This window comes from Primulina eburnea, chromosome 18 (genome assembly GCF_022965805.1).
Source record: "Primulina eburnea isolate SZY01 chromosome 18, ASM2296580v1, whole genome shotgun sequence".
Taxonomy (NCBI): domain Eukaryota; kingdom Viridiplantae; phylum Streptophyta; class Magnoliopsida; order Lamiales; family Gesneriaceae; genus Primulina; species Primulina eburnea.
In genome coordinates this window covers 6,105,433-6,118,624 of record NC_133118.1, presented here as the reverse complement: position 1 = coordinate 6,118,624, position 13,192 = coordinate 6,105,433, and the positions used below count along the sequence as shown (strand labels likewise).

General features: G+C 38.5%; 1 protein-coding gene across 2 annotated transcripts; it reads left to right on the top strand.

Moving 5' to 3' along the window:
* Positions 1 to 1,080: 1,080 nt before the first annotated feature.
* On the top strand, positions 1,081 to 8,452 carry LOC140819015 (uncharacterized). 2 transcript variants are annotated; one of them, XM_073179001.1, is made up of 10 exons: positions 1,082 to 1,863; positions 2,436 to 3,593; positions 3,750 to 4,895; positions 5,090 to 5,131; positions 5,660 to 5,736; positions 6,399 to 6,483; positions 6,581 to 6,664; positions 6,811 to 6,912; positions 6,996 to 7,094; positions 7,949 to 8,452. In XM_073179001.1, exons 1-10 carry the CDS (start codon positions 1,141 to 1,143, stop codon positions 8,057 to 8,059), a joined length of 3,627 nt encoding a protein of 1,208 aa, XP_073035102.1. In that variant the 5' UTR covers positions 1,082 to 1,140; the 3' UTR covers positions 8,060 to 8,452. The 2 variants fall into 2 exon arrangements, with proteins under 2 accessions (XP_073035103.1, XP_073035102.1); XM_073179002.1 differs by lacking the exons at positions 6,811 to 6,912; positions 6,996 to 7,094; positions 7,949 to 8,452 and having other exon boundaries at positions 1,081 to 1,863; positions 6,557 to 6,664.
* Positions 8,453 to 13,192: the final 4,740 nt, after the last annotated feature.

The window sequence follows — 13,192 nt, the reverse complement described above, 5'->3', positions numbered from 1 at the left end:
CTGAAATATGTTTTTTTATGAATACATTATTCATTTGTTTTGTTTGAACTTATTTACTCTTAAAGAAAGAGAGTCTATTCTATTTTTTTTTTTTTTTTTGGTTATAAAACTTGTGATTTTCTTAGTGTTATTATATCTTGGTAGAAGATCGTCTACCACCAAAATATTAGAGTCAAACAAATTTTTCTTAAAGACATAATATTCAACACTAGCCTCAAATTTTACTATTCTTATCTGCCATCGAGATTTCATTACCACAATAATTTTATTAAATTTCCAACAACAAAAGAAAATATTGAATTTTAAATAAGTTTTCTTAAATAACTTTTCTTGCTTTTAGATCAAGTGTTTGACCGAAATGGGAGATTTCAAACAAAAAAGAAAAATGCGGAATAAAAAACGAATATCTTAAATTCGGTTTTGCTTTCGTTTACTATTTTTGTTCTAATCTAAACCGATTTAAAGTAAAATTTATTTTTAAAAATTTTAATAATTAGGTAAAAATAACAGTACTAGTTGAAAAATATTTTAACTAAATAAATCAATTATCAAATACCATAAAAGATTGAAAATATTCCATTTTTAATGGAAATTAAACAAAAGAGGTTAACGAGATGTTATACTAAGATTACTAGATCCAATGCTTTATCGACAAAATTTCAATTTCAGTTTTGTAATGTGACATTTTTAGTCTTATATTTATCGTTTTATCAATTTGCGATCCAAATCATATAACTGAATAATTAGTGGCAAAAACTTGTGTGAGACGGTTTCACGGGTCGTATTGTGTGAAACGGATATCTTAAGTATCACTTTTTATTGTGAAAATCGGTAGTGTTGACCAATCTCATAAATAAAAATTCATGAGATCGTATAACAAGAGAACTGCTCATAATTAATATCATTATAATATTTTTATAATTACACCATTAACAAACAAACACTTCCAAACCAAGACAAAATTTTTAACCATAAAATTTTAAAATTTTAAAAATGATATTAATTATTTGATTAAAAAAATTGCATTCTTATTCTTTCACCCGTATTTCCCAAATTGCCCCTCACTCTCCGGCGACATACTTTGTTGTGATCATACATAGATAACATGAAACACGATTCGATGTGGCAAAATTCTCCGTAATGCTACGTTTCTACCGATTCTATCGCCGGAATCTTCGCCTCCCGCTCTTCCGCCGTGTGTTTTCTTCCAATTCTGAACCCTTCAAGGATGCCAGCCTTGTCCCTCCACCGCCGCCAGTTATTCTCCAAAATCACCGTCCCGCTCCACTCCCCTCCCCGTCGTCGTCCTACTCCTCTTTCTCCAAAATTTCCATCGCCGCCGCCATCACCTCCACCGTACTCCTTGCCTCCTACACCCTGACAACCTCCCAAAACGAGGCCCCTTCGGACCATTGGAAGAGAACGAGATTGATGTACGAGGAACTCGAAATTGCAGTCGAAAGATACAACGAATCTTTTAATAGAGTATTGCATAAGATGAAGCAGACCAGCGTGGCGGCGTCGGTTTTGTGGCAGTCGCTGAGGTCGGTGATGTCGTCGGCGAACCATGAGGTTAGGGCGGGGTTCGAGCTGCGGGTGGCGGCGCTGTTGGCAGATATTGTAGCGGTGAGCGAGAGCCGGAGGGCTGCCATAGTTGGTGCCGGAGGCGGTGCTGTGATCGATTGGTTGTTGGAAACTGTGGCGGTGCCCAAGGAGGGTAATGGGACGCAGTCTGAAGCCGCCAGGGCATTAGCGTACTTGATTGCGGATCCAAATGTGTGCCAGGAGGTTTTTGCACGGCCTCATGCTGTTCCTTATTTGTTGAAATTTATTTTCTCTGCTCAACCTCGGCGATCAAAGAACGTAAGCGGTTATGTTTGTTGATTTCATTGATTTTTTCATGTTTTATGCATGTGTTTCTGTTCTCAAAAGTATACTTAGATTGATGGAATTGTTGTATGTTTGAGCATTGTGTGGTAGATGATCCTGCAATGTGCTTACAAGGGAAAATATTTTATCTGTCTGATTCATAGCAGTCCAATCATTTGGGAAACGCTAATGCTATTTGGTTTATTTAAAATTTTTAGCTCCGATTGAAGTATCAGTGTTCAGAAATTTGGAACCTTGAATGCCAATTCTTTTCTTTCTCTTCGAGTCACAATTTTAGAGACTTTGTGTACTATTGTCGTTTCCATTATGTAAATGATAGACACGTGACAAACTGCTTCTTTGTTAAAAACTTTACTTCAAAGGAGATGTCCTTGGCTTTGTCAGAGCCCCATCATTTCTGGGTATAACTTCTGTAGATGTTTGTTTTATCTATCATTGACTATGTGGGATGGCTTACTCCCAAATTGTGGAGGAATCGCAAGTACCAATTTTTTTGGAGCCTCTTGGTTTTATTGGCTCTTATATACCGTGTTTCTGTGAAGCAGCAACCAAGACGTAGTTCATTCGATGTTTCTACTTCTTTGAAAGGTAGGAGCATGCTTGTGGCTGCTATTATGGATGTTGTTACTTCCAACTGTGACAGTGTGGAGAAAATAACTTTCAAGCCATTGCTACCAGAGAATGCCGAAACTAGAGATATTGCAGCAGCTATCGAAGTGATCGAGGGAGGCATGCACTGGGATGAGCTGCATGAGGACGGAGATGATAATAATGGTGGAACAGGATTGAAGGGTATCGGAATTAAGGTTCTTGGAGGTACCACAGTTTTGGGCTTTTCAGGAGTTAATGGAGTTGCAGAAATGGAGCATTCTGATGCCAGTGACCTCAGGACAGTAAAATTGGTGCCAAAGAATTTGTTCTTCAACAAAATAAGTGAAGCCTCTCCTGCACAAGCTAAATTGTCTTCTGCTGTTGTTCCTGGCCTTTGGGATGATTTGCATTCTGAACATGTGGCTGTCCCATTTGCGGCATGGGCACTAGCGAACTGGGCAATGGCTTCTGCAGGTAATAGGTCTCATATTCAAGAACTAGATCGAGATGGGCATGCGGTTATGAGCGCTTTGATGGCACCTGAGAGATCAGTGAGATGGCATGGGAGCTTGGTGGCTCAGTTACTCTTAGAGGACCAAAATCTGCCTCTAAATGATTCAATTTCTGAATGGGGTTCAAGCCTTCTTTGTACTATTTCTCAAGCTAGCAAAACTCAGGACATACCTTTGGCTCAAGTGGCTTTATCTGCATTGTTGGTTTCCATTGAGAGAAGCCCTGAAGCTCAGGAAGTAGTGATGGATAAAGGTCTTCATTTGATGAGGGATGCTGCTAAGCGAACGGTGATGCATAAACCTGTCCAAGAATCATTGTCAAAAGCTTTGAAATTATTATGCTCCAGGGAACTGCATATGTCTCTTGAAGAGAGTCAAAAATGGTCAGCGATTTTACTTCCTTGGATATTTGGCAAAGTTTCTTCTGACACAATTCGTTCATCGGCAATAAATATCCTCTCACACATTCTCGAAGATTATGGGCCATCCTCGATACCAATTTCTCAAGGATGGTTGACTGTTATGCTGACAGATACTCTGAGCAGCAGGAAAGCAACATTAACAAAGGGAAGTGCCCAGCTTGATAGTGATAAAGTGAAGGTCTGTTGATGAATTGTACACTGGAGTTATTGATCGCATAGATTTACGTATCCTGTTTTGAATAAATATCGATACCATCCTGTTTTTACTAAAAATTGATTCCATCAAATTATTTTGGTCATTCTCATGATTTTGTGAAAGTTTTCTTCCTTGCAGACTCAAATTGATCTGTCGAATGTTGTTTCAGCTACCCAGACCGCAAGTCAGTTGGCGAATGCTGTTGTTAGCTTAGCAGGAAGGCAACTTGGAATGGCCACTGACAATGACGATATGTTTCCACTAGCTGAGCTTTTCTGCCTCGAACCCTTTGCAGGACCATTTAAGAATCTTAAGAAGGACAAAGCACCAAAAATTACTGCTGCAGATTCTGCTTTGGCCACTCTAAAAGGCATCAAAGCTCTAGCAGAAATATGTGCTGAAGATCCCATTTGTCAACACAAAATAGCCGAGTGCGGAGTGTTGTGTTTGCTTAGACGTCTTTTGTTGGAAGATGATTACGAGCAACTAGCTGCAATTGAAGCATATGATGCATCACGAGATCTAGAGGCACAGGAGCGATTGCCATCTTCCCCTGCTGATTCATCTGTTGATGATGCATATGACCCATCTAATATAAGAGTTCCTGCTACAGCTCATATTCGGAGGCATGCAGCTCGACTACTTACTGTACTTTCAGCTCTTCCTGACATCCAGAAAGCAATTGTAGATGATAAATCTTTGTGTAAATGGCTCGAGGAATGTGCTACAGGGCATATTCCTGGTTGTAATGACCTTAAAATTCAGAGTTATGCCAGGGCAATACTCTTGAATGCTTTTTGTAGTGATCCAGCTTGTTGGATCTCTGAAAATGACGATGCTTCTGAAAGTGGTTCTTTAAACAAAAAGCGGTCCTGCCCTCGGTATTCTGATATGATATTTTTAATTAATCCTGAATTGCCTCACTGGAAATGTATAGAGAAAAAAGCACCAAACTTTGTTGACACGTCGCCAGCTGATGATGATGCCATTGATACAGAACATAGGTCACATACCAAATCTTCACAAGATGACAAATCTCCTGCTTCCACACCCGGAACAAGAAACAGCTCGGAAATGGAGGTTCCTCCATTGGACGTCGTTTTTGTCCATGGCCTTCGTGGAGGTCCCTTCAAAACTTGGCGGTTATCTGAGGACAAGTCATCAACAAAGTCTGGCCTTGTCGAAAAGATTGACGAAGAGGCTGGCAAACAAGGAACATTTTGGCCTGGAGAATGGCTTGCAGCTGACTTCCCCAATGCCCGCTTGTTTAGCCTCAAATACAAGGTTCAAGTTGTCTTATTTAACTCATTACCGTGTTTAAACTACTCCAGTTTCTTGGATTTATTTCAACAATATGCTACCATCAAAGTTGAGTTATTTAATCAGATTAAGAAGCTGGATACTTGGATTAAGAGATCTTTTGGGGGATTATTGTTTACTTTTTCGAACTCTGACTTTTGAGCCAATGATACATGCAGACAAATCTTACTCAATGGTCTGGAGCAAGCCTACCTCTTCAGGTGCTTGTGTTTTAGCAATTATGTAGATAAGTTACTGAACATTTGGTACTTAATCATTTACCAAATAACAGCGTGTCTGTATTTGTTTACCATAGCACAGTAACCTTGTCTTGTGTAAATAAATGAACCACAAATGATTAACCCTCGCTGATACCAAACCTTTTTTCTTCATACCACCACAACTCACAGCTACTTAAATTTCTACTGGATACAAAACAGATAAATGGGGTGTGATAGTAGGTATAAAATGTGATCCATAAATTGGTTAGATAGAAATTCTACTTTGTATAGCCTTACAATGAATTATACGAGGACAATGTTGTGCTCTATTTATGCTTATTAGTTCCTTGAGATGACAGTCAAGTGAAATAACTGTTTGGGGCTTGTCTAATTCTTAGAATTGACTTTTAATTTTCTTTTAATTTTGTTATTTTTTTCACCAGTCATTTTGGTTTGCTTCTCTTATTTTCACTTTATGCTATGGTCTATTTAGATGTTTAGCTGTTCTGCTTTCTTCGCAATTTACAGGAAGTTAGCTCCATGATGTTGGAAAAACTTGTTGCTGCAGGCATTGGGGATCGACCAGTTGTATTTGTTACTCATAGGCAAGCTCCCATCTTGCTGCGCATACACAATTTCTCTTAGGAAAATTGATGTTTAACTCACATTCTTACTTTTTGCTTCAATATATACAATTCTACTTTAATGAATTGTATTTATTATGTTTATAATTAATGTTTATGTCTATAGAAAAAGAGAAACCTGTCTTAGATAGGAGGTGGCAAGCAAATCACTTAAATAAAATAATAGCACAATATAGCACCCATATTCAATTCTCTTTTACATAGGACTCTGAATTTCGAAAGAGCTTGAATGAATTAATGAATGGTATTGATATTTGGAAGACGTCAAGGAGATTCATGAAGTCAGGCAGGTGTAGAAAATTTATTGTTAGACTCCACAACTATGTACAGGAAGATTTTTCTTCTGTTTGCCTGAGATACAGACTTGAACCTGTAGAACAGTATTTTTACAGGCTTGGTTTGTTGAATTTGTTTATTTTTCAGAAATAAAAAACAATTACTTAGAATATTCCTATTGTAGTTGACTATAGTTGGTTCAGTCAACCTCCATATCGGAGTTGTTCCGTGATATGACAAGATATCACAGATGATTTTCATCCCATGTCTCCGCATTGTGGAAAATTGTGATACATTTGGCATTTGCCTACTGAGAATTTATGTCATAAATTTCTTTCTTTTTGCAGCATGGGAGGCTTGGTGGTCAAGCAGATGTTATTTCAAGCAAGGACAGAAAACAAGGACAATTTTGTTAATAATACCATAGGAATTGTATGTGTTTCTGCAGTTGATTAAATTATGCGTGTTCACCTTTCTGTTAGATAAATTAAGTTTGCGCTAAAAGGTTCCTTATGCATGTATGTTTTAGGTGTTCTACAGTTGTCCACATTTTGGTAGCAAACTTGCAGACATGCCATGGCGTATGGGTCTCGTTTTGCGTCCTGCACCTACTGTTCGTATTTTGCATTCTCATGTGTGCTGTCCTTTAAATTATCCCCCCTTTTCTTCGCAAGTGTGATTGAAGTTTATCTCCTTGTTGCATAACTAGTAATGTACTGCGAGTATTGAGATGATGTGGATTGTTTTTGCTGTCACCAGATAGGAGAACTAAGAAGTGGATCTCCACGGTTAGTTGAGCTTAATGATTTTGTCCGTCAACTTCACAAGAAAAGGTTGCTTGATGTCCTCAGTTTCTGTGAGGTAGTTACCTACATTTTGTCTGAATCATTAATTCATTTCGTGCCAATCATTTGTTGATTTGATGTCTATCTACGTTTTGGCAGACCAAGGTAACCCCAATTGTTGAAGGTTATGGAGGGTGGGCATTTCGAATGGAGATTGTACCCTTGGAATCAGCGTATCCTGGATTTGGTGAACTTGTTGTAAGTATTGGCTATTTCATTATTTACCTTTTCAGTCTAAACTTTTGAGGCATATGTCTAGCGTTCAGCATCGCGTAATTGAATTGTTATCATTATGGTGTCTAACATGTTACAGACATCTGAGATTTACCTCAATAGTAGATTGCTTTTCATACTTGTACTAGTAAGAAGTTGAGTGAACACGTGATTATGTGATAGGGAATCTGGGTGGAAGTGTGCAACTCCGAGCTCTTCAGAGTGCACGTGAAATTGAGTTTGCTTTTAAAAAAAATATATATATATGCTTTTTCTGTGCATCTTTATATTTTTATAATTTTATATTGCAATTGATTGAAAAACTCATCACTTAGTGGGAAGCATGCTAAATCTTGGTCATTTTAGCGACGGGAAGGGCGGCAGTGCAAAATTTTAGCTTCATATTTTGATGGGGTAATCTATGGGTTGGATTCGGATGTATGTACTCCTGGACCTGAATCAAAACTTTTAGTTTACTTGTTCAAATTCAGATCCAATAGGATCGTCATTTTTCTATCAAAGTCCGAATTTACGCTGTACGCGGTTCTCATTCCAAAAGATATATGTAATAAAATCATCTCACTACAGTCTTGTTTTTATGTATAGAAATAGTGTAACATGATCATGAAATTCGTAACATCAATGATAACTAATAAAACAAATGATTTATTTCAAATTTGTTTGATTCAGATCTTAATCAGCTTCAATCAAGATTGCATCCATATTCAGAGCATAATCATACAAACCAGGATTGGATCCAATTGCCAAATGCCACATTAATATGTTAAATTTCATATTTTATGTTGAACACTGATTTGCAATTTGTTGTTCCTCTTCAGGTGTTGGATTCAACAGATCATATAAATTCTTGCAAGCCTTTGAGCCGTGGCGATCCTTCTTATAAAGACACTTTAGAGTTCATACAAAAGCTGAAATCACACTATACTTAAAAAAGACACTGTACATAATTAGAGATAACAGCCAGTTTCTTGGATCATTTTTGTCCGGGCGGCAACCATGGAGTGCAGTTGGAGCCTAGTGAACTGGGGTTTCAACATCTCCATCGTTCACGTGAATCGACGACATTCATGAACAGTCTCAGCGCTTGGATATATTCTCTTGTTTGGATCATGGTGCTGAACCTTGGAAACTTAGAAATTTTTTTGTGTAGTGACATTTTTAAATATAATTATAGGTATAGGGAATCGAAGTAGTCATCTTGCTGTATCGCGACATTGCTCTGGGCTAGTGATGTTGTTGCATATTAGTTACTCATTTGTCAATAAAATCGTTGTATTCATACCCATAAGGCCATAATGCAGAATCTAAACTTTAGGTGAATACTGCAGTGTTTCTTATGTCCTCTCTGTTTTTTTTTTATTAATTTTTTTTTGTTCTCTCTGTTTTTATTATTTATATTAAAAAATATGAAAAAACCTCTGTTAACATCATAATTTTTTCGTAAGGCTTTTGATAAGCTATCTAAATGTTATTATTATTGAAAAAGATAATTGTTTTTAAGCAAGGGAATTTTGAATGTTTTGCAATTTTTTGTGGGAGGCCCGGCGGTTCAGCAGGTGGCAGAACAAACGTGGTCTCCTCCGTCCCCGAACCATCTCATTTTAGACGTGGATGCAGGTTTTTACATGGAAAATAACAGATTCAGTATTGGGATTGTGGTGCAAGATGATCGGGGGTTGATTTGGAGAGCACTTGCCACTCCTATCAGATTTCCAGGATCCGTTACAGGTGCAGAGTTGTTGGCAATGAAAAGTGGTTTGGACTTTTGTTTACGTTATGTATTTTTTTGGACTCATTGGATCATATTCGGATGGTTATTTCTCCTCTCGATGAGCTTGGTCCGTTCAGTGTCTTGGCTTTGGAAATCTAGTCCTTGTTAGAGCTGGCTAATTTCATATCGATCAAACATATGCGACGTACGATGAATAGAGCGACACATATGTTATCACGTCAAGCTTTTTTTACTCCCTAACTCAGTTGAATGACTTCATGGTGACGCTCCTTCGTAGGGATGGCAATGGGACGGAGCGGGGGCGGGTTTGCCATCCCCGTCCCCAAATTCTATCCTCACCCCATACCCGTCCCGATCCTCGTTTTTTCGAGTTCGGGGAATCCCCAAGCCCGAAACTTTGGGGATCAACTTCTCATCCTCGTCCTTATCCCTGTTTCAAAAATATTAATATCTCGAGACGATGACGGATTCGGATATTTTCTCAAACCAAAACTTATTATTATTTATTATTATTAATGATAATATTAATATTAATATCAATATTCATAATAATAATTGTTTATCACGAAATTTGCGGGGCGTGCCAGGCATGTGTTCGTGCCGAATTTGTTAAATAATCTGACTTCTAATCAAGCGTTGTGAATCTCGATTCGGTCGTAAGTTCTAACTCCTTCGAAATGGCTTCGAAGTGAAAAAATTAAACTGAAGAATATAATGAAATTGTAGAGAAAATCCATTAACAACATCAAATTTAATTATGTTGTTATGAACATGAACGACATTTTAACAACAAAAGGTTGGAGGAATATGCAAAAATTCAAGAAACTTGACTGCAGGGAAATTGAAAATACAAAAACTGCTAATAAGAGAATTTGAAGAAGCTTTGATATAGATTTTTTGTGTTGATTTGTCGGTGGCACTTTCTGATTCCTCCATCTGCTTTTGTCACACTCCACAGGGAAGTTTCCACCATATTCCACGATCACTCCACGTTTTCCATCTTGGGTAATGGATGTAACCGGCCGCAACATTCTTTCACTGGGCCAACAGCAACTCCAATGGGCTTTATCAAGATAGGTATGTTGCACCATTTTTCCCAAGCCACACCTTCTCAAGATAGGTATGTTGCACCATTTTTCCCAATCCTCTATCACCAAAACATTGTAGAATTTGACACATTTCATGCTGCACCCAAGATATTTGTGAATATGTCTGAATGAGTTTTTGATAATTCACAATGGATGTTGCACTTCAACAAAGCGACTACCTTGCTGTACATATTCAGAGCTTGGCCTATGGCTAGTGCACCTTCTGTAATCTTCATATTGAGAACACAACCACATGAGTTGCTTTTCTTTGGCCCAAATCATTAGCTAGCACTGTATAAATTGGCTCTGATTGAGATGGCATAGTGTGATGGATTTCAGAAGATAGAAATGAGGTATGTATAAATCACCCAACTGTCATTCACTTGGCCATCCTCCATCATGCTTAGTAGATGCTCTTCTTCCTCGCTGTTATGTTGCACTATTATTTGAGCATTCATAGTTTATTGATCAACACTCTGTTATTCATCACTTGGTCCCATTTATTTCGCAGGAACATAGTTGGAGAAATCGAGAGTTTATCTCAAAAGACAATACAAGAAAATACCTTAAAGACCAATAGAGATGAAAATTCCTCGTGGTAGTGCCGCTGGCCTATCAAAAAGAAAACTACCAAACTTTGATGAATATCCCTGCAACCAGCTGAGAATATACGTGTGGAGTGTCATGGACATTGAGAGGAAATAAAACATGCAGACTAGGGACAATAGCTGTAACTTTTTGCACTTGTTTGCCATGATTTGGTAAGTTTTTTTTTTTTTTTTGATATGTAGAGTTGAAAAAGTGGCTTAAAAGCCAAACTTTGTTCTTGGAAACATGTTGTTTACCTTATAGATGCTGCTTGGGATTTGTTTTCATGTATTTGTATTCCTGGGATGTCAAGTTTACAGGGGAAACTCTGCTCGGATTTCTGTAAAATAAATTAAGAACAACGGCTAAATAGCATGTTTTCTTCAATATTATCACAACATGTTATCACCATTGCTCATTATCACTCATACTTTCCAAACACCATCAAAGTATCAAAATATGTAATAAACGTACTCTACATGTCATCAATTCGCCTATCAAGACAACACATTCTTCTCTTAAAAATACATCAGCTGCAAAGGATTCCATGAGCAATTTTTTTTTTTTTTATTCACAGATGCTCCATCACTATTTGCAAACAAATTCAGCGGAGAATGGCTTAAAAGCCTATTCCTCGCATATTACAGAAACTTTCTACGAGTCAATATCTCAAAATTAGCCAAAGTGGCTATCCAGCCTACTTTGTACAACATTTCTCATCTATTCGATCTTATAAAACATCTGTATCCGGCTGTCGATCTTTCATCTGAGCCGGAGCTAAGATTAAATCCTTCATTTTTAACTCATCTTCCTCGCTACCTCCACATTCCTCCTCAAATATTATTTCAGTTCCGTCAATGTCCCATAATTCCTGAGATTGTACTTCATTCACCAGATGCTGCAATGTGGCTTTCCATTCGAAAGTTGCAGCCACTTCCATCTCCTCTTTAGTGAACTTAATCATCGACCTCCTCGATAATAGGTTGGACCATGGGTCTAGGAGAGCCCATGGCAGTAGGTTTGAGAACCTTCTCAACTGCTTCTTTAATCTTTTGAGTTTTCATGTACACTGCTCCTAATTGTCCACGCACCTTGTAATTCCGAATCTTAATAGGACCGAAGGCTCCATCATAATACCTGGCCTCTACTGCGTTGGAACTAGATTGACACGGCTGCGAATCAGCCTGTACCACTTCCACCTCATCCCCTTTCCACATCAACAGTAGCTGGTACATGGATGATGGTACACAATGATTGGTGTGAATCCAATCCCTCCCTAACAAAGCATGGAAGCTAGCACTAGAATTGACTACGAAAAAGGCTGACAGCGAGGATCGAGATCCTGCAGTAACATTCGCTGGCAACACTCCCAAAGTTTTTGTAGATTCTCCGGTAAAAGCCGCCACAGAGACTTCGGTAGGAATCAAGTCCTCCACATTCTTTCCCAACTTTTGAAGAATTCTGTAGGGTATAATATTCACAGCTGACCCGTTATCTATCAATACCCTAGACAACGACTTACCATTCACATACGCTACAATGTAGAGTGGTTTGATATGCTTAGTCATTTCATTTGTAGGTCGCTTCATCAATACTCTTTTCTCTTCATCAACAAAAACACCGACACTTTCACTCACCATATCAGATTGAACGGATTCTGCACCATTTTGATTTCCAGTAAAGACATCGGTTTCACACGTCCTTTTGCGTTTAAACTCCTCTGGCAACATTAACGAGCCAGTGGCACACTCAAATGAAACGAGGATCTGCCCCACCTTGAAAGTATCCTTCTTGACTGGTTCACCGTCCTCTTCTGATAACAAGCATCTTCCTCACCATAATCTTCAGTGGCCCTCCTTCCAAATTTTTTCTTCTCTTTACCTGGTTCCTTCATCTTCAACCTGCGATCAGCAGCTTTTTCCCTCAACAAACGTCGCTTTTGGGTCCGAGAAAGAGGTTTTGGAAACTTTGGATGTTCTACTCGCCTCCATACGCCGTCGAGAACTGCTCTAGGAGGAACAACAAAGCGGGACTTCCTCTCATATTTTTTATCAGTATCCAGAAAGGATGGCCTCTGTCTTGTCTTCTGAAATAACTTCCGGTCAGCTCTCCTCTCGCCATTCATCGACCAAGGATGTGGGCCCCTTCTGAGGTACTGGTTCCCTGGCCTTTTAGCCATGGATTCCCTGTCATACCTCATATTCTTCCCAGTATAATGCAGACCGCCTCCACTATAATAGTGGTCTTTTTCATGAACATCTTCTGTCTTCTTCTCCTCAACCTCAAATATTATTTTTCGAGGCACCCAACACTTTTTTATGGTAAATCTTGGTTCGATGGGCCTGTCCCTGTACCCGTTCCTTCTCCTCTCATTGATCAAGAAACGCAAGTCAGTGTTGTTTACATTCACATTGGCCACCGGGGGAAAGGGATCTTCATCCACTATCATTGTTTCTTTCTTCTCGGGAAATTTCAGAACTCCCTTGTTGATTCTTTCCTGCAAGACATTCTTGAACGCCCAACAAGCATTAGTATTATGGTTGAAGGAATTGTGATAATTAAAGTAATCTCTTTCCTTCAACTCCTCCCTCGTGGGTAGCTTGTGATCTGGGAGGAATGTTATGAACTTTTTCTTTACTAAGTGATCGAAGATC

What these genes read in the sequence shown, in the direction of transcription:
- LOC140819015 (XM_073179001.1), top strand. Translation starts at nt 1,141, where the DNA reads ATGCTACGTTTCTACCGATTCTATCGCCGGAATCTTCGCCTCCCGCTC. An exon ending in TTGATAGTGATAAAGTGAAG is followed by an intron (nt 3,594 to 3,749) that starts GTCTGTTGATGA and finishes TCTTCCTTGCAG; the next exon opens with ACTCAAATTGATCTGTCGAA. An exon ending in GAGCAAGCCTACCTCTTCAG is followed by an intron (nt 5,132 to 5,659) that starts GTGCTTGTGTTT and finishes CGCAATTTACAG; the next exon opens with GAAGTTAGCTCCATGATGTT.